Source organism: Rhincodon typus, chromosome 2 (assembly GCF_021869965.1).
Source record: "Rhincodon typus isolate 14 chromosome 2, sRhiTyp1.1, whole genome shotgun sequence".
NCBI lineage: Eukaryota > Metazoa > Chordata > Chondrichthyes > Orectolobiformes > Rhincodontidae > Rhincodon > Rhincodon typus.
In genome coordinates, this window is record NC_063333.1 from 127414559 (window position 1) to 127441650 (window position 27092).

Consider the following 27092-nt stretch of genomic DNA (forward strand, 5'->3'; position numbering starts at 1 on the left):
TACCTCAGGTTCTCTAGCATCTGCAGTCCCTACTACACCTAAGATGACCTTGGGTCTAGATCACTGAGGGCACCGCCCCGTTCAAAACAAGCGCCCGCCCCTCCAATCTGATTGGACCCTCGTATTTCAGCGGCTTCTACGAGTGGGTGGCCTGCGAATGACATCAGAATGACACTTTGCATTCCCACGTGTCCTCCCAAATACCCTGACGTAATGGTCCCGCACTGCGACTGCGCGGTGACGGCATACGTTCCCTTACCCCTTTCCTTCCCGGCGCGTGATGACACGGAGGGATGGAGAGGAAGGAGGAATTGGGATGTGCGCATGCTCGGCTGCTGTAGCGAGCCGCTGTTTACCAGTAGCCACGTTGTCACTTTGTAGCAGAGGGTGAGTGAAAGTATCTAAGGGGCAAGGATGTCATCACCTCCCAAGGCGAAAGTGGAAACCAAAGCTGGGCACCTTCCTGCCGGTACGTATTTAACCCATGGATGTCAGGAAGGGCAGTTTGTGGCATCATGTAAATCACTTTGTTTTCCCTCTATCTGGAAGATTGGCTGCAAAGTTCACCTAAGTAAGGAAAAGTCGAAGTGATGCAATCGTACAGATTAGTGGATGTCGGCTGTGGTTAAGCTTTTGAGTGTAGTGCTGACTGAGATTTCAATTCCGAAAAAAGACTTAAAGTTGTTGTATTGCAATGAGAGTAAGATTTCTCTCTTGTTACTGTCCAAAGGCTCCAGAAATGTCTGTTCCAGAGTGACACCTTAAAGGGCCACTGATAAGAAACAGTGATCAGAGGTTGCCACATTGCTCTGATAATTTGTTCACACCTGCTCTTTAAAGATATTAATTAAAATTCTGATCTTAGGTATTTCAGAATATGTTTTATTAGTGGGAGGTTTAAAATCCATCTGTCAGTAAAAAGCTATATGTTAAAAGCCAATTAGGGATGGGTAATAAATGCTGGCCTAAATATTGTGAGAATAATTTTCTTTTAAAAAGTGCAGGTTACAGGGAGAAGGTAGAATGGGGTTGAGGAATATATCAACCATAATTGAATGGCAGAACAGACTCAGTGGGCCAAATGGCCTAATTCTACTCCTATACGTTATGATTTTATGGAAGTATTAGCTGGCACAATGCAGGAACCCTTGGTGTCTATGGATGTTTTGGGTGTTTGAGATTTTGAATGTATCTGGTACAAAATTTAGTGTTTCATAAGTGATGATTTTAGAAGTATGTCCGGTTCCTGAAAACAAACTAGTCATGAAAAGTAAAGTAATGTAAGTGCTGGACAAAATTCACCAGACTGGTAGTTTTTTTTTTGAGAGGCAAGTAGAGTTAGCAATTAGGATGGATTACTCTATAGAATAATTTATTCATTCATGGTCTTTGACCTACCCAACCTCTAAACCTTTCTCCAATCTTGGCATCCCCAGAGGTCTTTGCAGTCCTAACACTTCTGAAAACTGTACACTTGGTACACCCCTGACTTTTAATCACTTTATGAATTGTTAGCTTCAGCTGCTTGGGCTTTAAGTTCTGAATTGCCTCCCTAAACCTCTGTCCTCTGTATCTGTCTCTTCTTTTTGAATTGCCTCATAACACCTTTAATTTGGCACACCTGCCTTTTATTTTGTTCTATTTTCGTCTCAAGTTTGTTTGATAACATTCCTGTGAAGTTCTTAGTTCGCTTTACCTTTTACAGGTGATGGAGCCAGGTAATTACCTGAAGGTAATGTCTTATTACCAGACGGGAAGCCAATACTCCAGACAGTGTTTGAGACCCTTTCAGCAGTAGCTCACCCTGTAGTGGGCTTTCCCTCATCAGTTAATTAGACTTCAAAAGATTTTATGAAATTGAAGCTGGAGAGAGGGTGCCTCCATTTTGTAGAACCCACTCCTTGTTGCTGCTTTCCAGGTGGAAAGTTTGAAAAGTTTTTGATTAACGTTACTGAGTTAGACTAGGTTTGCAGAATATATTGCAAAACTTTGCAGATAATGCGATACTTCAAAGTATTGTGATCTGTGAGGAGGCGTGTTCAACCTCAAGAGGACATCGACAGGAATGGGCAGACTTATGGCAGATGAAATGTTAATACAGAGAACTGTGAGGTGTTTACATCACAAAATGCAGAACAAAAAAGACCAATAGAATATGAAGGCTGTAATTCTAAAGAATCAACCTGGAATATAAATGCACAAATCACTGAAGGTGGCAGTATTGGTTGAAGAAACAGTTAATAAGGCATACAGGATCCAAGATTTTATAAATGAAGGTGAAGGGCTGTTGTGATGCAATGGTAGTGTCCCTACTGCTGGCCCAAAGCTCCACATTCAAGCCCCTCCTGCATTGTGTCACAGCATGATGAATCAGGTTGACTAAAATTAACTTATGAATTGAGAAGAACATGTAAGCAAGGAAGTTATGGTGAACCATTTTGAAATACTGTTGAGTTGTGGCAAGAATTTTAAGAATGTAAAGGCATTGGAAAGGGTGCAGAGAACATTCGTGTTTCTAGCTAAAAGAAATTAAATGGATAGAAGGTAATTAAAGAATAGACTGGCGATCTGTGGCCCTAGAAAAGTGATCAAAATCCTGAAGGTTCCAGACAGAATCGATAGAAGTAGTTCTGTTTTTCCCCCATTGTTTTAATGATTTAAGAACCAGAGGACACCTGTTTAAAGTGATTGGCAAAAGAACCAGAGGAGATGTGAGTGAAAACCTTTTTACACAATAAATGTCTGATGTCAGAGATACACTGCCAGAGTGTATAGTGAAAGCATATTCAGTCCTCTTTGCTGCGAGTGAGGAAGAGAAACATCAGCTAGGACTAAGGCTCCTGTTCCAGATCACTGTCAGTCAACTCCTGCTCTGAGTACCCTATGTGCATTGGATGGCTGTGTTCAGATCTGATGTCGTTCAGTAAAGTGTGCTATGTTGAAGGATGGCTTAGTTGGAGCTGGAAGGCCATTGCCTATAGATTCACAGACCATCATGTACTTTCAAGAAAAGCAGCATTGAGCTTGGTGAACTGAGTTTAACTTTCTTTTTTCTCATTTTTAATGTCGTTCTTCTCTTTGTGACACAGACTATTTAAAGGTGTGTCATCTTTGAATTTGTTTTGGTTCTAAATCTCCTTTTCATTGGGTTAAATTTTCTACCAGCTGACTGAGTGATTTGATGATGTAGCTTATATCGTTTGCCTTGGTTTTGCGGTTTTGTTTGTGCCATAAACAGTGGTTTGGAAGCTACTTTTTGTGACAAGTGAGCATTTTAACCTGTTAGATGATTCTACTATTTTACACATTCCTGCAACGCTATAACAGCACTTGTACCTCCCTGTACTTAGAACAGCTGCATCTAAATCTTCAATCTCAGCTTCTTATTTTTGTGCAAACTGGTACTTCAAAAAGTTTCCACTAGAATCCTGTTTGCAATGAATGATTATTACTGCGACAGTCAGACCTGAGACCTTGAAGGAAATCATTTTGTTTGAAAATAACTCCCAAGAGATGTTTGGAGTTGGTTGACCTGCAGATGCACACTTTCGCAAGTTAACTTTACCCCAGTGGCAGAGAGAATCATTACGTTTGTAGTTTTTATTGATCTTTTACCACACTGTCAGTTCTGGTGTGCCCAAACAGTAAATGTTTACTTGAAGGGACGTGACTTCAATGCAGAAAGAAACTAGTAGTAGGAAATATAGTATGAGTTAATACAGTGTCACTTGAATGAAAGACTTGCACGGCTGTTAGTATCATTCATGTTCTTAAATTTGTGACCTATCGTCTAACTGTATAGATGGCAGCCATTTGCTCATCATGTCTGCTAGGTATTCCCTCTTGGCAGCTGAAGCTGTACACTGGATCTATTAATTAGTCAAATGTACCTTTTTTTTTACAATTCAGCACCAACTTAATTGGATAAATACTTAAAGGAGATAAATTTTTGGGGGAGTGGGACAAATTGAACAGCTCTTCTGAAAAGCTGGCAAAGACCCTGTGGACTGACTGTCCTTCTGTGTTATAAGTTTGAGCCTGTTTGAACTTTTGGATGTGCCATAGCAAGTGACCACTTTTTGATTTTTTTTTTGTTAAACCATCGCTTTTAATTTTTCCGGTTGTAAATTGTAGGTTGATTTTGCCCAAGCAGTTAATACCCGGAATGATTGAGGCCAAGGGTCACTAAAGTCAAACGGTGTAGGTCAGTGCAGTAGATATTTTATACATGTACTTGCAGAAGTCGAGCAACAAAGTACCACATAGGCTTACAAAGAAGATGGAAACTCATGGAAATAAGGAAAATGGTGATGCGAGTATAAAATTGCTGAATGACAAGAAGGCTGGTGGTGGATAGATGTTTTTAAGACTGGAAGGTAATTTGAAATTGTGTCCTCTACTGATCAGTTTTGGATTGCATTTACTTTGCAATTTATATAAACAATCTGATCTCTGACATGGTGGGCAGCATTCTAGAGTTGTAGGTGGACTAAGGTTGGCAATGTAATAGCTGTAAAGTTCAGGCTAACATACTGTGATAGCCAGAAATATGATAGATGGAATTTATAATGTGCAGAATTAAGTGTTGTACATTCAGAGGAGTAATTTGGAAAGAAAACTTGCTATAGTTTGCAAACATATGACATGCACCAGTTTGCAAAGTATAAATGAGCAGTGGGACCTTTGGATTATATATCCTGGAAAATAAAACAAACATGGGTTATTTGTTTTTATATTCTGTTTCTACTTATAGAACTCAGTTTATCATAGAAGAGCTTCATAATTCGCTGGTTAGACCTCAACTGGAGTCGGGTAAACTATATTCAGCACCATGAAAGGATATAGAGACAGTTTACCACAGAGAAGGGACTTCAGTTATGAGGAGAAGTTGAAAACGTTCAGACTGTTATCCTTGGAGCAGAGATTTTAAAAGGTGTTCTTTTGAAGATTTCTAAAATGCTGAGATGTTTAGATAAATAGATAATTATTCTCTGTGTGGTGAGCAGATCAGTAACCAGAGGTCAGAGATTTTAATTCATTAGCAAAAGATCTAGCAGCAAAATGAGAATGTTTGTTTGTTTTTTTTTCAAATTCTGACTTGCCATGATCTGAAAGATATTGGAATCTGATTCTATAAATAATTTTAAGAATGGAGTCGGGCAGGTCCTTGATGGGGAACTTGCAAGGTTGTGGACAAAAAGCGGGCATGTGAGTCTAAGCACAATTCACTTTCAAAGAGCCAGCACAGGTATGCTCGATGAAATATCAAAAAAAATGTTGGAAAGTAAACAGGTTAGTTGGTATCTGAGAGAGAAAAATGGTGTTGCATTTCTTTTAATCAGAATTTAAGTTGATTTTAAGTTGTTTTTGGCTGTTTGGTAACAGTTTTGTAACTTCTAAAAACCCAAGAAAGTTATCATGTATTTTGACCTTGATGTTATGTAAACTGTAAAATTCCAATTCTGTGTTAATTAATTAACTAATTGACCTTGGTTGTGTGTTGGTGCTCTTTGGTTTCCTATTTTAATCTGCCCATAGACAGAAGTGTTTCTGTACTGTCTTCACAATCTCCAAGGATGATGTGAGGAATGATTACATAATTGGCTTGAAAGCAGTTTAATATTCAGCACACAAGTGACTTTCATCTGGGAGGCAGGATTAGAATATGATTTTGCCTTGGTAAAAGGCAACTGTCTATAAAATGGGCACTTGCACTTTTTCAATAAGTATTCCATCAGCAGAGAACAAAATCTTTCACTTCCATAATGGAAGGCCTTGAAACTTTTGCGGTTACATGGTAATACTTTTATTTTTTGGTTTCTTAGGTTCAATTTTAAAAAGAAATGAATTGGCTTTTTTGTTAAACTTAACACCTAAATCACCACTTAATTGATTAACTGATGTATAATTCTGTTTCCTGTTGGATAGCAGAAATGCGTACTGGTTAAACCTGTTGTGACCCCTAAAGTCTGTTGTATAGTTTCACACTTGAAGGTTAGACTGTACCAGTGCTGCTAAACTTGATATAACTAATTTATCTGTTATCAAAACACCATTGTAACTTGTCCTTTTTAAAGTTGGAAAATAAATTTTGAGTAGGCAGATTAAAACCTGTAACAAATCACAGGGCACCAACGCTGTTTTATGTGTTCCGCCCTCTTCTCCCTTGGTCTGTATGCCAAATGCCATTCCATATGACCTGTACACCTGTGATTAAAAAGGTGTAGAGCTGGATGAACACAGCAGGCCAAGCAGCATCAGAGGAGCAGGAAAGCTGATGTTTCGGATCTAGACCCTTCCTGTTTTGTTTTCCATCTGTTTACAAGGAATTGATCTATACCCCTGAGTGCACTGTTATGGGAAGGGTTTGAATAATGGGGAGTTTAGAAACCCAAGGAAAAAATGTCAAGACACAGCTGAGAATAAAAACAGTGAGACACCAAAGGACAGAATTTGCCAGCAACTGTTCTTCAACTGATCAGTTTCTTGCAGGGAATAGTTTTTAAAAACAAACTTAAAAGCCCTCTATCTGAATGCGCAGAGAATTTACAATATGATAAATTGAAGTAGTGGCACAAAAAGAGGTGGAGACAATAAGGACTGCAGATGCTGGAAACCAGAGTCTATAGGTGTGAGACTGGAAAAGTACAGCAGGTCAGACCGCATAGATGCAATTGCCATTACCGAGACATGAATGCATGGGGAATAAATATCCCAGCATACAAAATAATTTGAAAATACAGAATGGCAAAGTAGAAGATGAGAAAAGGTGGAAGATTGACATTAATAGTAAAAGATCGTGGCTGATAAGATCATGAAGTGGAATAAGAATAGATGGAGATTAGGAATAGTAAAAATCAAAAACATGAGTGAATGTAGTTTACAGGCCCCTACTATTATCATACTGTTGATAAGAGGAAGAAAACAAGAAATTAGCGGAACATCTAACAAAAGAAATGCAATAATTGTGGGAGTCTTTAATTTTCTTGTAGGCTGGACCAATTAAATTGGAAAAGGTGATCTTAGAGGAGTTTGTAGAATGTTTTTGAGACAATTTCCTGGAACAATATACTGTGGAATCAACAGGAGATCTAGTACTAAATAAAGGGGCAACAACAACTAGTAATCTTGGTGAACAATCCACTAGGACCTGGGGGTCACAGTATAATTGAATTCCATGTTAAATTTGAAAGCAACACATTCCAATCACAAACAAGAATCTTGAACTAGTTACGTGATTATTAAGAGAGAAATGGCTCAGACTGTTTTGGTAGACAGACTTAACGGGTTTGGCTGTAAATAGTAGGAAACACTTTCAAAGAAGCAATTTAAAATGTTCAGATGTACATTCTATTAAGCAACAACAACTCAGCAAGAAAACCACATTCATTGGCTTACTCATTAAGTTTAGTATTAGATTTAAAGAAGAGACTTGTAACATTGTAAAGAATAGTAGCAAGTCTGGGAATTTTGAGCAAAATGCCACTAAAAAGATGACTATAAGGATAACAAAAATAGAATTAGAGTAAACTAGCCAGGAATATTTAAAACAAAACAGTCATAGAGCTTTTGCAAGCATATAAAAAGGCTAGAGTAATCATTGGTTAGTACCTTAGAGGCAGAGATGGGAGAAATCAGAATGTAAATTGACGAAATGGCAGGAATATAAGATAACTTGGGTACTGAAGACTGAGGAAAATAAGGTAACCAATATAAGAGAGAAAGTATGAGAAACCTGGAACTAAAATCTAACAAATTCCCAGGACCTGATGGCTGGTATCCTAGGTTCTGAAAGAAATAAGTTCAGCTGTAATGGATATACTGATTATAATTTTCCAAAATTTCCAGATCCTGTCATTGTCGCAGCAGATTTGAAAGAGGGAGAGAAAATGGGCAACTACAGCTGAGTTAGTCTGATATCAGTCGTTGGGAAAATGCTGAAATCTATTCAGGAAGCTTGCCCTCCTTTTCCAAGTACATTACAATGGTGATTGGAATTCAAAATTATGTTAAAGGCTGTAAAGTACATTGGGGTGCCCTGCAATCATCGACAGTGCTCTATAAAAACAAGTTCTGTATTTTTCTCTTCAAACACTGTTTTCTTCCACTTTGTTCTACAGTTTACCTACACTCCCACCCACTACTCCCATAAAAGCCAGGTTCATTAGATCATCTCCAACTCTAATCCAATTTTCCCATGAGTGTGTGCATTAATGCAGCAAAATTTAACTTTGCCAATTCAGGAAGATGTTCAATTTCATGTCTTGAGAAGAATCCATATACCACCAGAAATGTGGGTGATTAGGTAAATGCAGAATTGGTACTTCTGGGAAAGCTCATGCCTCAAAGATATAAACTGCACCTTGTGCACTCAGCCACACAAAACAAGGAATTACTGATATTGTTCAGGAGTAAATTATTTCATTTATGATTTTAAGATACAATTTGACTGCAGTTTGTAAAATGTTACTATTCATTTTCTTTTAAGTCCCACTGCCTCGCCCACCTGCCCATCCAAACCTCCCCCCAATCTTTTCCGACCCGTTGTCCTCTCTCTCTTGCTACCTGCCTTTATTTGCTTTCTTATTTGTCTGCTGTGTCTTTAGTCAAAGCAGGTGGTATGCGAATTGTGAAGAAACATCAAGGCCCTGTGACCCACGCTTCAGCAGAGAAAGATAAGGAGAGTGAAGACTGGGAAAGCAACAGGTGAGACTGACGTATCTCCAAATGAGGCAAGTGATAAATGTGCTATAAAAAGAAGGGCTGGAGCTGATATAATGTCTTAGCTTGCTGTAGTTGCAGGTATGTTTTAGCATGGGATTAGTATATAGGTGATAATGCCACAATTAAGAAAAATTGGCAACATGAAAAGACTTTTTTGCACTGTCTAGCTTGCTCTGGTCTCATTTGTGGTTGTGCATCAAGCCTGGGTACTGCAAGTTTTTGTTCATAAAGAGGCAACAAGGGTATAACTCATTTCAAAAATATTCTAAACCCCTGTTTGTGGTACTATATGAATAAATGGAATTGACTAGGTGGTAAAGCCAGTGTGTGGATCTAGCCCCTCCAACCCTACAGCATCATGACGAAGCATCCAGTCCCTTTCTAACCCCTTGCATCCAGCAACCTCTTTAGAGACAGAACAAAAGAGAAAATCCCGAACCACTGAGGAAACAATTGTGGTCAATTCCTCACAACCCCTTTAGGTGATTTTTAACAAAGAAAACCAACGAGGAGACCATGGTTACCATACCTTTTTTGTATAATGTGATCTCTGTACCATTCAAAAGTCAATCTCCATTTCAGTCTTGAAGGGGTACGGTGAATCAGTACTCAATGCATTGACCAGCTATAATTTTTTGTTTGTTCAGCTTGGCCTTGCCTTCAGTTGTGTTGTCAAGGTAAAGTGAAACATGGGAAATCTGTTTAATCTTACCAGATGAAATTAAAACTTCCTCAGCTTACTAAATCCATTCTATAACCTCTCTTTGTTTTTTGGCTTTTAGTTATTTTAAAAATAAATGTGACTGCTGAAAGTCTCATGGAATTGACCTAACTCTTAGTGGTATTGAGCTTCCTCAGCAAAATGCGTTACTTCCTATTCTAGGGTGCTGAGCCAGGAAACCTACAAACATAGGAAGAAGAGTCATTCAGTCCTTTGAGCCTTCTCCACCATTCAATAAGATTATGGCTGATCTGATTTTAAACTCTACAATCCGTGATAATCTTTCACTTGGTGACCAAGAATCTATCTACCTCTGCTATGGAAAAAAAAGAATTAAAGATTCTGCATCCATTGCCTTTAGAGGAAAGGAATTCCAAAGACACTCCAACCTCACAGGGGGACAAAAGTCTCCTCATCTGTTTTAAATGGATGCACCCTTACTTTTAAACTGACCCCTTTTTCTGGATTCTCCCACAAGACGAAACATGCTTTCAACATCCAGGCAGTTAAGCACCTTCAGATCTTTTATGTTTAATTTAGTCACCTCTGACTCTTCTAAACTCCAGAGGGTACAGGCCTAGACTGTCTAGCCTTTCCTTATCGGGCAATCTGCTCATTTCAGGTGCTGATCTAATAAACCTTCTCAGAACAGCTACGAACAGATTAACATCCTTCTGTAAGTATGGTGACTGGTACCGTAAGCATTGCTCAGATGTGGTCTCACCAATGCCCTGTCTAACTGAAGTGTAACCTTCCTACTCTTATATTCTGTTACCCCTGTGATAAACCATAACAGTCTTCAAAGGCAGAGAGATAGGTTATGAAGCATCCTTTGATATTTTCTTGAGTTCCTCCCTTCCTTCAATTCCTGTTTTACAGCAATTTTGTGTATCCTCAAGCAAAAACCAACACAAAGTATCAGTTCAATTTGTCTGCCATCTCTTTATCCTCCATTACTAATTACACAAATGCTGAAAACTGCTGTAGAATCATAGAATGATATAACCTTTCAGCCAATACTACTTGTACTAGCTATTGATAGAACTATCGTTAAGTCCAACTTTGTTGCCCCTTATCCATAGCCCGATAAATTTTTCCTTTTAAAGTATTTATTCGGTTCCCTTCTGAATGTTGTTGAAATACTTCCATCAATTTCATAGGCAATGCTTTTTAGATTATCATCACTCTGTAATGAGCATTCCGCACATCTGAAATGGCTGCATTGAGAATAAAATGTAAATATTATTTAAAATTATAGTCCATCTCCAGGACAATTCATGATGGGCAATAAGCCCATAAAGGTCTTTAATCTCATGCAAGATGAAGCCAGCTCTAGTCAGTAAGGTAGAAATATTACTCTGGCTGGGTCCCTTGAAGTTTCATCATAAGACTCTTCTATCAGCAACCCTACTCAGTCATAATCCTTCTTCCCCATCTGTAATAATTATGTAACTAATCATTGGGTATTCAAACAAACTGAAAACAACACTATTTAAATTTAAAATCCTGTGCTTTTTTTTTCTCCTGGGCTGCTTGCAAATAGTAGCCTGGAGCTTACTCTTCAAATCTCTAGGATTTTGGCTAGTAACAGGGAGAGGGTTATGGAATCTTTAGGTGAGATGGAGAAAGGTGTGTAAGGAAGAGGTGTCACAATATTGATCGAGGAGTCCCTTGCTAGGTTAAGGAGGGATAATATTGGCACCATATGGATAGAACTTAACAATAAAAAGTGGATAATCATTGTTGAGAGTGCACGTACGAGACCCAAATAGTCCAAGAGAGATAAGGGCAGATATGGAAGCAACTTTGAGGTATAAAAATAATAGGGACTAGGGGATTTTAACGTTCCCAGTATTAACTGGTATAGAAAGAATGAAAGGCTTAGATTTCACAGAATTCTTAAAATGTATCCAGGAGAGCTTTTTAGGCAAGTCTGTAGGAAGCCCTGCAAGAGAAGGGGTGGTGCTGAACCTAATTTTAGTTGTTAGTGGTGATAGTGACCATAACTATGTTAAATCTTACTGAGTTATGGAAAAGACAAAGATGGATATGAAGTAAAGGTTTTTTTTTTTGTTTAGGGGGCATGGCCAAAGAAGACTGGAAACAGTTACCTGTAGGAAAATCTACATCAGAGCAGGGAGAGTTCTTCAAAAAGATATTGAGAGAGTGCGGGGCTAACATACCTCTTCCTCATACCTCTTGAATGAGTCAACAAGCCAGGGAACCTTGGATATCAAGGAATGCACAGAATTAGATTATAGGGGGATTAAAAGAAGGGTTACTGTGGTAGATACCAAAGCTCTAAAGGTGTGTAGAAAGTGCAAAGGATTGCTTAAATTAGGAGAGCAAAGTCAGAGCATGTAAAAGAAAAACATTGACAGATAAAATAAAGAGAAATCCAAATTATATTTGGAAGCCAATTATAGAAAAATTGAGGCCCACTAGGGATGAAAGTGACCATCTGTGTGGAGCTGGAATTTGAATGAGATTTTGAGTGAGTACCTTGCATCTGTATTCAGCAAAGAGAAGTATGATGTAGGTATAGAAATCTGGGAGGGGGTCTTTGCTATATGTGAACAAGTTAGTATTGAGAGGGAGGAGGCGTTAATGGTTTCAGTTGGCCTGTGAGTAGATAAGCTCCCAGGCCCAGATGAGATGCATCTCAGGCTGCTGTGAGAGGTGAGTGGGGAGATTGTAACAATCCTGACATTAATTTTTGAATCCTCTCTGATCACAAGAAAGGTGAAAGCACAAGTGGGAGGCAGCTAATGTGGTACTTGGCACCTTTTTCAAGAAGGGTGGTATGGATAAACCAGGGTGCTGCAGGCCTGTGAATCTAGTGTCACAGATATGGAAACTTTTGGAAAGAATTCTGAGGGGCAGAATTAATCACCAGTTGGAGAGGCAACGATAAATCAAGAATACCGTTGCTTAGTTAGGGAAATCGTGTCTAACAAATTTAATTTGCCTTTTTCAAGGAAATAACTAGCTATGTAGATGAGGGTAATGTGATTATAGTTCACATAGACTTCATTCAGATTCTTGACATGGCTCACATGTGGGAAGGTAAGAGTCCATGGAATCCAGGGCAGTTTGGCAAATTGGATCCAAATTTGGCTTAGTGACAGGAGACAAAATGTGCTGGTTAAAGGTTGTTTTTGTGACTGGAAGCTTGCGTCCAATATTGTCTGCAGGGTTCAGTACTGAGTGCCTTGCTGCTTGAAGATATATTAACAATCTAATCACAAACATAGGAGGCTTGATCAGTTGGCTCGTAGATGACATTCAAAGTTGCAGTATAGTAAACAGTGAAAAGGTAAACTGTGTATAGATGAGCTGGTTGAATGGGCAGAATATTGGCAGATGGAGTTTAATCCTAAAAAGTGTGAGCTGATGCCTTTTTGGAGGACTAATGCTGTAAGGGAGTACATGATGAATGGTAGGACCTTGGGAAGTACTGAAGATTAAAGGGACCCTGCTGTGCATGTCCATGGATCCTTAAAGGCAACAGGGTAGGTGGATAACATGGTTAGGAAGACATATAGGATACTTGCCTTTATTAATTGAATCATTGAATATAAGAGCAGGGAGGTTACATTGGATAAAACATTAGTTAAGACCCAGCTGGAGTACTGTGTGCAGTTGTTATTGCTACATTATAGGAAGGAAGTGATTTTTGAGGAGATTCATGAGGATGTAGCCTGGAATGGAGACTTTCGGCAATGAAGAGAGACTAAATAGCTTAGGTTGTTTTTCCTTGGAGCAGAAAAGGCTGAGGTTAGACTTTATTGAGGGGCATAGGTAGGAAGACACTTTCTCCTTAAGAGGGGTCAGTAACCAGGGAGCATAGATTTAAGGTGAGATTTAGAGGGGAGCTGAGGAATTGTTTCACCCAGAGACCATAGGTAGTTGAAACCTCACTGCCTGAAAGGTGGGTGGAGGTGGGAACCATTGCAACATTTTAGTAAGTATTTGGATGAATACAGTATTTGAAATACCATAATGTATAAGGCAACAGGCCAAGTGCTGAGAAGTGGGATTAGACTAGACAAGTACTTGACAGACTGGTATGGACACTGTGGGCCGAAGGGCCTCTCTCTCTGCTAGAATACTCTGACTGTATGAAACTAAAGAATATGAGAGTAAGTGGAGCATATTGACCAAAGGATGTAAGGAACTATAACTACTGGAGCTGGATGCATAGGTAGTAGAAGAATAAAGTTCTTAAAACTGGAAGGAACTATTATTGATAAGAAAAACATCTAGCTTAAAGATGAAACCAGTTCTTTTGACGGCAGTAAATATGTGGATAACGTGCACATGGTATTATAGTTATACCTTTGCAAAATGTTGAAGAAATAAAATGTAGAAATTTTTGTTGCACTTGAAGCACTTAATATATTTAGGTTTCCGTCAATGCAGAACTTAACACTGGATGCTGCCACTTTCAAGTGAGTATCTGGAATATTTAGCCTAAAACCTCTTAAATCAATAAGGCTTCGTCAGATTTACTTATTTTTATTCACCAGGAAAGGAAACTTGATGTTTTAAATAGGGTGTGAGAAAGGGTGTGAATTGTTCCAGCCACAGATTGTGTACTCTTGACTCCCTTGGAGAAGGAGGATATTTGCACAATTAAGGTTATCCTGAGAGTACCATATCTGCTATGGTGTGTTGCATCTTTGGGTGAATGCTTGTAAAATTGAAAATATTCATTGAACGGAACCCATTGTTAACACCAGCATTGTACTTTGAGATTTATTTTTCTTAAGACACTTCACATTTTGTTGAAATTTCAAAGTGTTGTCGACAATAGATCTATTTTGTGATTTTTCTTAAAAAGAAATATGATATTAAAAGAAGCAACAGAAAATGAATTGAATTTAACTGTAGGAAGAACAATGGAATAAAATGAGCTGCCTGTAAAACGATGTCAAAATTAATTCTGATGATTATAGATTTGGCAGTGGGTGAAGAATTGGAGATATAATTAATAATTCAGTTTTATATTTTGGCTAAATGAATACAGATTTTAAGCAGGGTAACTAAGGCTTGGGGATTTGAGCTGTTATTGACGCATAGATAAATAATAGCTGTACAATTTATAAAAGGGTAAGTGTGATGCATTACCATATGGAGACATCCAGAAGTACAATTAAAGTAGTTTTAGTTCTGCTCTGTGATTTGACAGTTACACATCTAAGATTACATTGCTCTAAATGAGGCCCATTACACTCTACAATAGTGATAGCAAAAGAGCGCTTTTTACTGAAGAGATTTAAAGCGACCATGTGTATTATAATTTGGCTGAAGGTTGTGCAGATTATAAATTCTTAAAGAAAGCCAATTAACTACTCTAAATTAGAAGCACAAGATTGACGGATCATGAGGGCTTGACTGGGCAAAATAAAAGGGAAAGACTAATTTATATGCACAGAATGGCAGTACCACATTTTAGTTGAAGCTACAACGACTTTGTTGAGGAAAGTGGGAGGAAGGGTGTAGGAAAAAAGACTTAAATCTACCAGATATACATGGAATAAGAAGTTTGCTGCTTCGGGGTAATAAGAGTGGCTCTTTCAAGGGGAGTCTTTCTCAAGTATTGTATACCCAAGTTGGCAACTAGTGATGTTTTTGAAGTCTAGTGCCATAGTATCCTTGATTCTCTGCAAAGCTGCGCACCCATGTCAAAAAGATGGTGTGGGCAGGGGAGGCCATTGTCTCTCAACTCTCCAGCTCTTGCTGATGACTCCCAAGTAGCTAGTTGTGCACATCAGGGGTCATATCTTAGGATCTGAATTCGACACCCATGCAGAACTGAGAGACAGTCAACTTCTTCACTTGTGTGGGGTTATCACCTCTTCTAATGTGCACTAAGTCTGGCAACAGTGAAAAGGACTGAAGATCTTATCAAGCTCATAGGGCACTTGCTTTGAAGGTAGAGGCCAGCAAGATGTGTGACATATCAAAGGCAGAGTTAATTAGGCAATACAGCTAGTTTCCTGTGAAGTCTGTGGGACTTCGCACAGTACAGGCCCCACTGTTAGTCTAAGAACTGCCTCTGAGGAATAGGAGATACAGAAGACTGATTTTTGTTATAAAAAGTGATGGAGAAGGAGAAGCCCTTGCTTAATGAAGTAATCAAATCCATGATGGAGTTGACCTAAACTCATGAGTGGTCAGTTCTGAGCTTCAAAGAAAGAGAGAACTTTTTGATAAGAAATGAAATTTGAAGACTTTATCAAGTGGGAAGGCTTGATAACTGCATTTTTAAAGCCTAGCAGGACCATTCAGGCACTGTACTTAAAAGGAAAACAGACAACACTTCACTCTCTGCAAACCTGGAGCATCCCTCGCCCTCTGCTCATCACGTCCACCCATCCTGAAGATGTTATAGATAAGGTTAAAAAAAGTAGTATCACACTTCAGCAATGTCTCACTTGAGGTTCTCCTGAAGGTTGTCCAGAAGAGAAAGTAAGTTCTTCTTCCCTATAGTTGGTAACAAGGAGCCATCTCTAGGGGAGCTAGGTGGCTGTTGAGGTCAGTGCCCAAAGATGGCTCAAGAGGTCCTGGCTCCAGTGTCACAAGAAGATGCGTGGTTTCTTGTGCTTTGCCAGGACGTGTACTATTGACTATGCTTCATGCTGCTATGAATATGACTTAGCATTGTAAGATGCCCACTGCAGAGGACTCTCTCATCTGAGATTGGGTGCCAAACACCTCCGTCAAATGCCTCATGTAGTCATTGTCTGTCACCTCATTACACATATGAGTATAGCATTACCGCACCACTGTGGTAGTACCGTCCTCACGTCTGGCAGGGCTCACATGCAACGTGAAAGGAGCTGCAGCTTATGCACCTTGAAGTTTTCACCAGGGGCTTACATGGGGCAAGGACACAACTGCAAAAGGTACCCTTTTGAGTTGAAACTCCTTTTGAGTTCAGCCCTGTTTGTCTGCCTTGGTCATATTTCATTCTTTGCACTGTATGACTGAGACTTTACTTGAGTTGATAAACGTGGAGAGGTTTCATATTTGTGCAAAGCAATTGCACCTATCCGGACAGTTCCTGAGAATACCAACTCCAAAGAAAAACAATTTAAACTGTATGAGAGAGCATGCTGATTGGTATAGGTATTGCCATGGAAAATGTACTAGTTAATAATGATTGACAGTTAACTGCCAAGCCTTTTCAGTTTAAAAGCAGGCAGGTTAACTCCAGTCAGGGACTGTTACCTGTTTTACTGAGTTGAAACAGACTTGGTATGTGTACATGTTCTTTCTGACTCCAAAGAACAGAAAGCTACTATATGTAGTTTCCTGCGCAGGTAACTGTGCCATGCTGTGAGTCCAACTGACAATCCTAAATTGGTGGTCAGTGTATTTCTTTACAGACTCCAGATTATCCAGCAAATGTCACCTAATTGCAGGACAGTGTCTAATCTTGGACAAGATTGTGCACTTTTCAAACATGGACTAGTTGCATGTGGTCATTATTTTGTTGCGAATAGCCAGGAGGGCTATGCTGTTTCATATGATTCGCCATTCTTTGGGTTGTTTAGCCTATATACCTACCATCACGCCAGCATTGAAATATCATCTACCACATTACTTAATTGTGTGATAGACAGAATGTCATTTTGGTCTGATGGCAGCAATCATGCCTAACATGAACATAATTCCAGCAGGTGAGATATTATGATATGCTAATAAATGCAAAGCTGATTCCCAATGACAAAGGTCTGGAAAGCCAAGCAGCCTGAAAGATTCTGGGAACTTAATAGCAAAGCTTTAAGCAGGATTTTTGCTCCCTGCCCAATTCTGTTCCTCTGCCAAGCTCTGGGTGGGCATTGAAAAGTTCTGCCTAATGAATGACTTACTGATGAGATTCTTGCATTGATGATTGAAAAGGGAATTAATAGAAATGCACATGCTTTTGAAAATAAAAATGTAAACAAGGTAAAGAGAAATGGTTTAATGAGGTGTTGGAACAAGAAAACAAAATCACAAAAATATGCTCCAAGATGAAATATTTGGCAGAAGGGTTAAAACAAATGTAATAAAATATTTTTTGAAAGGGATGCAGTGGCAAAAAGAAGACAGCTTTTATAAGTGAATTGTACCATGATCCAAATTAAGGAAAACTTTCAGATATAGAGGCAAATAATAGACCAAAGATTTTATCAGAGGTTAAAAAACTTTGGAGCTTTTCTAATATTCAATTTCAAGCATAGATGAGGTAACGACAGAACATCTTAAAAGCCCTTGAAAAAACAGAAGGGATAACAGAAATTTGTGATCATGTGCACACTAAAGGATGCATTCCATGTGGTATGAGGCTTTCAATATTTGTTGTCACCTACAGACTTAAAGCAATGGAGGACATTCACTTTAAAACATTAATCTTGAAGACTCGACTCATTCAAGTGATTTTCAAAATCACAAAAAAGAAATTATGGCATATTTTGAAGTATAAATTGGTGAAATGCTATCTACAGAGACGGGTGATAGAGGGCCTACTTAATCTAAGAAATTTTTAAAACAACTAAAGTAAACTAGAACGTTGAGGCTTTCTTCATACACAACATGAATGCATTTGATCATGTTTATCACCAGAAGTTGGATGTGTTGATGACATGTGACATTGACAGTTTAAAAAAAAGATTTATAGGGTCTATAATGGGACCAAATAGCAAATATGAAGCTGGAAGGGGTTATTCTGATTCATTTCAAGTGAAGAGAGAAGTATAACAAGGATGTGTACTGTTACCAAAAGTGCCCACAGCACACATTCAGAGAATTAGGTGTACTTCCAGGGATTAAAAATTGAAAGCAAGAAAATAATAAACTTGCTGCATGCTGAGAGCACAATGCTCAGAAGCAAAGAGTATCATAAATCAAAAAAGTCCACGTTTCGAATGTGCATTGAGTCTGAACACTAAAAGATGACTATGACAACAGCAACAGGGGTTAGAAGGATTACATTAGAAAAAACTAGAGTGGTGGTTGAAGTGTATGCTGGCATATTGGAACAAGTAAATAGGATTGCCAGTATAGGAGAAATGATGTTACAAAATGGAAGATATGATGCAAAAGTTAGGATATAAATTAGCCTGAAGTAATTTTGTGAAGATGAAGGATGTGTTATCAATAAGGAAAATCAAACTTGTAGCAAGGAGAAAAGACTCTCTTAAGATGCTACATTCTATCCATTTTCATGTATGTCTCAGCACCATGGACATTACGTAAAGATGTAGGGCACAGAATAGAGGACTTTTGAAATGTGGATGCTAAAATGTTTGCCTCAAATCCATATGCAGACTGTAAGACAAATGAAGAGATTCTTGAAATTACAAGGGCAAAAAATAACTCTTAAAAGTAACATCCCGGGAAAAAGTCATTATATCAGTTGTTTTACTAGAGATGTAAAGCTAGAGATCTCGCTTAGATGACAAAGTGCAGAGCAGCCGAAACCAGGTGTAGTTGGATAATGAATATCAGAGTGGTTGCATTTGAGCTAGAGTTGTTGCATAGGAATGGAGCAAGACAGATGACCATAAGAAAATGGCAAAAAATATCCTGACAGGAGCAGCTGCACACAACATTAGCTAAAACAGATACCCTATAACAGGAGGGAAATTTGGAAGCACAGGTAAACAATATAGAATTTACATTCCTTAAAAGATGTTGGGCGCTAGGACAATTAGAGCTTCCAACTAAAATTCTTATTGACGAGTATGGATTGAAGGTGGAAATACAAATAAACCATTACCTGATTCAGTCATGGAGCTGGCTTGAATTTGCTCAAAGGCCTGTTGTAATGGTCATGATCTCCAATTGAGAATGATGACAATGAACAATAAGATCAACAATTTACTCATAATGGGCCCTTGATGTAAAACTAGAGTCTCATTACTCACGATGGAGAAATCATTGGGTAAAAATGGCAGCCAAGCCAAAGTTAGAGGGATTAAAAGAAGTGGTAAAGTTTTGTCAAAGTTAGGCAGCGTCCTGAGGGCTGTGATAGAGTTAGAGACACAGTGCAGTTTTGAGGACAAATTTTTAGAGTGTAGGCCCTAGATGGCTGAAGGCACAGCATCTTCCGGTGAGTCTCAGGAGTGGGGTTGGCAGAAGTGGCAAAAGGTCAAAGTTTAGAGAATGGAGAATTTAAGGGATTAGTAGAACTGAAGTCGCCTGCAAAAATGTGATCGTATGGGCCAAGATATTTAACCACAGCTGTGTGTATTTTAAACCGGTGACAGTAAGAAACTTCCATTGTACATCAGTGAGGACATCAGGATACCAGCAGCAGAACTTCAGAAGATTTGAGGTTTATGGAAAGTGGAAGATGGCAGACTTACCAGGGTATTGTTAGAATAGTTGAATCCAGAGGTGACGAAGGCAGAATGAGGGTTTTAACCTTAGGTTGAAGAGGTGAAAAGGTTGGCATAAGTTGCCGCTGGAAAAATGGGGAAAATATCAGAGGAACAGGAGGAGAGACCAAGCTGTGGTGAGCCAAAATGATGGAAAATGCAGTCAGTGAGGGGCAAGATTTTGACATCTGTGAAGCAGGCTTCAATCAAACCAACATTTGCACTGAGACTAAGAGAACAGAAAGGTACAGAAGAAATTAAATTCCATTGATGTGCAGATGAATATATATTGCACAGATAAGCCTAATTTGGAGATTTTGCTTGTGCTAACTGATGCAGGGGTCAATCATGTGAACGAACTGCTATATTCCATGCTATTGGAAAAGTACATTGTTGGAGGTGTTTCATGTGTTGGTATTTGGCACTAAGTTGCTCAAATAGTTAAGATGGAACAGCATTTAACAACTTGAGTGAAGGACAATAGCACTGTGCAATAATTCTGTGCAGAATGTTCATGTTAAGCATGAACAAATGACAATAATATCCATAATTTAAGCAAGGCTGGTCCATACTTTTGCTTCCATGTTAGTGTTGGGGAAAACTCCAATTGTAATGAAGGAAGACAATCCAGCATGGAATGACAAATCAGAACAAGTTATGCTGTAGACTAAAGAACAAAAGCTTTCCCCAGAATACTTCCATGAGCATGCTCAGTACGACGTTGCCCTTGGAGATGGTATGAGAAATTGATCTGGCCAGAATGGCCTGCTTTTGTACTGTAACTATGTAAAATTGCATGGTTTGATGTTTTTCTCATGCATTGTCCTGTCACTGTTATAGTCTCAGCCATCCCATAGCTAGGCAACCAAATGCAGCACCCTTTTGCTTCATCACTGCTAATATGAAAATCCAATGTTAGTGAAGCAAAGGCAGATAAATATCTCTTTAAGGATATGGTGAGATATTAGTGGTGCAGTGATGTTATAAACCAGATCAATTGTCATATCACCAGTCATGACCTTCTTGAAAGTGGAGCTGGCTTGAGGAACCAAATGGCCTGCTGTTGCTCCCAAGTCCTATGTAAGTAAATTAGTAAACATCTCAATTCAAAAGACTACTATTTTCATGGCCAGTAATTACTGTCATTGCCACTTAAAATCTTTCTGGTTCATTCATGTTGTCTGTACCCTCTCTGGCCTACATGTGACTCCAGACCTACAGCAATGTGGTTGATTTATTAATTGTCACTCAGCATCAAATTGGTAGTCAAAAGTCAAAAAAAATAAAACTGGTAATGATCTTGGCAGGAAAAACCAACAATGGCCCTGACAACTGTGAAGTCTTACTCTGAGGGCTTGTGCTAAAATTGGAAGAGCTATCTCTCAGTCAGATCAAGCAACAGCCAGACATAGCCATGCTTGCTGAATCTTTCAGTGCCCTACACAGTATCATCACTATCATTCCTGCAACATAGATTCACTAGATATGGTTGAACTGTGATATGCACAGTTGAAAGGGAGCTGACCTGGGAATCCTCAGCATTGAGTATGGACTAGTGATGAGTTTAACCAGAGGGTTACCATGCCTCAAACGAACAGCAGGACCTTCGTGGTAACTGAACCTGTGCTATTGGCGCCACTCTGTTTTGCAAAGCAGCCATCCAGCCAACTGAGCACCTCCACAGGGGAGCGCCAACTCCTGCCAGTTGCTCTCATGTCAGATATTATCCTGGCTTAGAACCATTTTGCCATTCTTTTGCTGATGAAGATCCTGGAACTGCCTTCCTAACTGCAATGAGTCTGAGCCTATATCAGCTTGACTGCAGCTATTCAAACTTCTCAAAGGCATTTGATGATGGACAACAAATGCTGGTCTTGCTAATGGCGTCCAAGTTCCAAAAAAGGATTTAGGCAAATACAGATAGAGAAGGTAGACATTTGATTGTCATGTTATATTGTTCGAAAATCACACCTGGAATTATCCTTAAAAAAAAAAAAAAAAAGATCCATTCCATGAACGGTAAGTCAAAATTAATTCAGCCTTTAAATGTTTTAAAGCTTACATATTTCAAGAAGCGATCAGTATAGTGATTGTGACAAGGTCAACCAGGTGGACCTCATAGAACAGTAAGCATGACCCTGACCTTCCTATAGCCGGTCACTTTAGTACAGCATCCTGCTCGCATGCCCACTTTCCTGTCCTTGACATGTTGCAAAGTTCAAGCGAATCACAGTGCAAAATAGAGGAACAACATACAGCATTGGTACTGAAGACTTGTGCTCCGGAACTTGCCGCTCCCCTAGCCAAACTATTCCAGTACACTTACAACACTCGTATCTACCTGACAATGTGGAAAAGTGCCCAACTATGTCCTGTACACAAAAAGCAGGACAAATCCAACCACTAATTACCACCCTGTCAGTCTACTCACAATCTGGGACAAAGCAGCCCGCTTGATTGGTACTACATCCACAAGCATCCACTCCCTCCACCACCGACACTCAGTAGCAGCAGTGTGTACTATCTACAAGATGCACTACAGAAATTCACCAAAGATCCTCAGACAGCACCTTCCAAACCCATGACTACTTCCATCTACAAGGACAAGGGCATCAGCCATATGGGAACACCACCACCTCCAAGTTCCCCTCTAAGTCACTCACCATCCTGACGTGGAAATATATCACCGTTCCTTCACTGTTGCTGGGTCAAAATCCTGGAATTCCCTTCCTCATAGCATTGTGGGTCAACCCACAGCAGGAGGATTGCAGCTCACCACCACCTTCTCAAGGGCAACTAGGGATGGGCAAGAAATGCTGGCCAGCCAGCAATGCCCACATCCCACAAATGAATAGAGAAAAAAAAATCTTCTTCAGACGAGACACTTTTATAATCTTGTGCACTTATTACTGAGTTCAACACCTTGCGATTCCTTTTCTTTTAGCTTTACCTGTTACATTCTGTGTCACCATGTCCTCTCTCCTCACTCTCCCATTCCAGTGGGACTGCGTGTTCTTTCTGGCTTGGCCGTTAGACACACCATTGTTCTGCTGTTTTCACATTCCGATCACTTAACCTGCAGTATGAATACCTCTGCTCCCCCAACACTCCCCTCGATCCCACCCACTTTATTGCATAAATGCTACCCCGCCACTCTTCTTGACTCTGGTCTCAAAACATTAGCTTGCCGACTGTCCGTGAATGCTGCTTAACCCGCTGTGATTTCCAGCATTTTCTGTTCTCGTAGAATGAGTTCCCTGATTGGGGCTGTTAATCCGGTTCAATCAGGTAGCTCTGGCTGACAAATATAACCAGGGGTGTCAGAGGTTCTGTCCTGAGAGCTGGTTCTGAGGGAGTTGAATCAGTGTTAAGGACTTTCCATGTGTAAATAAAGGGTGCCTTGGTGACAGGGCACTGGCCTCTGAAATAACTCCACAATCCGATTCCACTCTTGTTTGTGTTCAAAACTGTGCTGTTGGAACTCTAGTTTTGCACACATCATCCATTACGTTAAGCAGAAAGAGGGAATGGGTGATTTTAAAATGATTGCCTTTTTTCCCCCCCCCATAAACCTGAGACAGTAAGATTTTTTTTTTGATTTACTTGCCTTCCTTTTCACTCTCTCCTTTACTGAGGTAGCCCAAAGGCTAGTCCCCAAACCCTGGTTTTTGAATTCCGTCTTTTTTAAATAAACCCACAACAGAATCCTTCAAGCAGAAATCAAATGTAAGGTTTCCTAACGCAAAATTCGAAACATGGGGAACAGCTTTGTTACTTCATTCGCGCCCGCAAGCAGATCCCAGTCAGTAAAGGGGATGTTAGCTGCTATCTACCCAACTGTATTGGCAGTGGTTGGCATTTCATGCTCATAGACATGTTAGGGTAGCAGTGTGAATTGGCATTTGATTGAATTAAAGAGAGTGAATTCCAGTGAACCATAGAGAAATTTCCAGTTCCAACTTCAAGAGGATCTCGGGCAGACAGCTTGCAGCAGACAAACTCAGGGCAAGGTTCCACAGGACAGCATCTGCAGTCAATGGGGGGGAAAGCATTTCAGACACGGTAAGAGAATGACGGAAGCAAGTGTGAGCTAGAAGCTACGTGGAATTGGTACACTTGTTGCACCTGGCATCTGATACTGACAATTACATGTTCGGCTATAGAGTGTGAACGGACGTTGGAGGCTCTGTGAATAAATTTAGGACTCCTTGCAGAGTGGAAAGGATAGAAGCTTGAAACAAATGGTGCAGTTATATGTTAAAAAGGCTGAAGTTTTAAAAAAGAAGTGCTTCCAGCTCATTTGAGTGTTGACACTGTAGTGGACATACACCAAAAGACACAGTTGCAGTCAGGGGAAATCAAGGGGCACAGAAGTAATTTAAGCCAAGAATGTTGCAATGACAGAATTAGTGTGATTAAAGAGGCAATTCAGCAGTGTAAACAGTGTCTAGTAGAAGAAGAAAGCAAGGAGACTATTGCAGCCACAGTAAGTGCAGGAAATCCATAAGTGAAGCTGCAGTTAAGATGGGAAGAATTCATAAGCCTAGGTATCATTTGGAGAAGTCATTGAAGTAAATACAAATCTTCATTAAAAGTGTAGGCAGCAGCATTTAATAGAAGCCCTGTGCACAGTGGGAATCAGAGGGAAGGCTGGGTTGTTAGGCAAACTGTCTTTCTACCTGCAGGAAGCAGGATTTATTCGATAAACTCAGGAATGGGAAAGGATGGGAATTGTGCCACGAAAGGCAAGAAGGTGTCAGCATTTTACTCATGGGAAGGAAAGAAGCCTCCTTTTTAGCAATAAAAATCAGGAACTCCTCATGTAAACATTATAAGGAAGCAGTGTTTTTTTTCCACAAGGAAAGTATGCATTGCACAGCTTTGCCATCCAGGAGGTTTTCCAGCCTTTCAGGCAAAGGGAACAAAGTAGTGTTGATGTATTGCAGGATAAGAAGCCTTTAAAGCAACATGAATACAGCAGCATTGATACACTGCAGATCTGAAAAGCTTTAAGGTAAGAAAAATATATAATCCCAGTAGAGCAAAATGGCAGGAGAGCTAATATTGCCAGGGAAGGCAGTGGCACAGTGTTAATATCACTAGACTAGTATCCAGAGTGTCAGATTAAAGGTCTATTGACATGAGTTTGAATCCCACGACAACAGGTGACGCAATTTGAATTCAATTTTAAAAAAATCTGGATTCAAAAGCTAATCTGATGGCAACTGTGTAATCACCGTCAATTGTTGAAAATACTCATCTAGTTCATGATGGCCTTTAAAGGAGAGAAATCTGCTATCCTTACCTCGTCTGGGCCAGTCGTGACTCTAGACCCACATTAAAGTTGTTAACTCTTAAATGTCTTCTGGAATAGGCTAGCAAGTTACTGAGTTCAACAGCAATGAATGCTGGCCTAATCAGTGATGCTCAAATCCATGCACAAATAAAAGTAAAGGAAGAATAAATTTCAGTGATGAGCCAAATAGAATACAATTCAACATCTTGGAGAAAGCAGTTTCTAAGATAAGAATTGCTTACAGTCTAGACACCAAATCAGAAGATGAACAAATTAGCGCATTCAATTCAGAACACAGCTGATGAAAATGAAACTCGCCAAGCAGAAAAACACACATACTTTTGATAATTCCATTAATCGGAGAATACATAAAATTCTTGATCAAGCAATATTTAAGTGTTCAGCATCTAGGAGAATCTATAAATAATTGAATTCATGTTTTCTATGAATTAAAGAAAAAAATTGACTATGGGGAGCTTTCAAGTCAGAATTTGTACTTGAGAGAATTGTTTGAAGTGTTGATGAATCTTTTGTCAGATTTGTTACAGTCCACAGAAGAGTTGACATTAGAGAGCCATTTGGATGAAATTGGAAGCAGAAATCTTGAGAGGAGATTAGCCTTATTACAGGATCTCTGCCAAATCCATTCAGTTTATAAGACATAGAAGCCCCAAAGAGACGTATCACAAGTCAGCACACAGAGTAGGCTGGACAGCAAATTCTACAAGTCACTGTAGTACTGTGGAACATGAAATCTTCTCTGGCACAAGCAGTGCCCAGCTATTAAAAAGAATGCTATGTCATTTTTGGAAGATGTACAGATTTTTGTCACAGTTATAGTGCAACAGGATGTCAAATGGCTACTCACGTAAAAGTAGAGCAGGAACATTCTTTCCTAAGGAAAATAAATTGAAAAAAAAACAACTTGTTTTGGGAAGAAGCATTTTGGGCCAATGGACTTCTGATTAATTTTGAGCTTGATACTGGACCAGGTGTTACTATATTCTAAGACCATGAGTGACTAAACAGAGGTTGCAGCCTATACTAGTGAAATTACATGGTCCAGGAGGTATAGAGCTCAAAATTAAATACATGCTGCAAACAGTATGCAATACTAATGGTGTAAAAGAGTAAGAATGGTGTAAAATATATATGTACTTCACAGTCAATAATTCTAACTCGTTAACATGAATGTGTGCTTTAACTTTGACCTTATTCAAATGGCAAAAGAGGTTCCAACTAGCTACGTCAACAGTGAACATGTCAAAAGGCAGCCTGTTAAACCACACCTGCTCAAAGAGATGCCGGCCATGCAACAACTGGTCAAGGGCCAGCCACTTATGGCACCACAGGCCAAGGAAATATTTGTTCAACAAATATTTGTCCCTTTGTTAATGAACAATCCTAGACTCGTGGTGAAGCCCAGAAAGAAGGCAGAATTAACTCTAATGATGAAATAATTTTTTTCATGGAATTGAGAAGAGACAGTGGCCAGCAAGTCAAAATATATTGAGGCAAAAATGCCAGAAACAAAAGAGACACAAAATATGCCCCACCATTCCTTGGCATTGTATAAAAGGATGGCCAACCCAGCCTGCAGTGAGTTGCCTGGGAATGGATACTTTGATATCATTTCACACTTGTTAATGACTTAGTGATTATAGATTGATTGATTAATTCCAGATTCCTTCAGGAAGTTGCATCAAGACACATTGGGACAACCAGGAGCAAAACCCAGTCAGTGCTGTGATAGCCTGAGGAGAGGTGGAATCTCCAAAGATTTTGAAGATCTCACAACTTATTGTGAAATCTGAAGCTGCAAGTTTGGTAGAAATCTTGTCAACACTGAAGAAATTCAAATGTCAAAAATTAGTAAATTTTATGAGATGATGCAAATGATGAGAAGTATAATGAGCAGCATACTTAGTAAATTCATTGATGAATCTTTAATTGAATTTATTTAGACACAATCTGTCAG

General features: G+C 39.3%; 1 protein-coding gene across 1 annotated transcript in view; it reads left to right on the forward strand.

Moving 5' to 3' along the window:
- The first annotated feature begins 263 nt into the window (after positions 1-263).
- The window catches only part of LOC109911066 (death-associated protein), an 85498-nt gene continuing 58669 nt past the window's right edge, over positions 264-27092 (forward strand). The window contains exons 1-2 of the mRNA XM_020510318.2: positions 264-469; positions 8607-8706. Of these exons, the coding sequence (XP_020365907.1) occupies positions 415-469; positions 8607-8706 (155 nt within the window). The 5' untranslated portion in view covers positions 264-414. The remainder of the gene's footprint in view (positions 470-8606; positions 8707-27092) is intronic.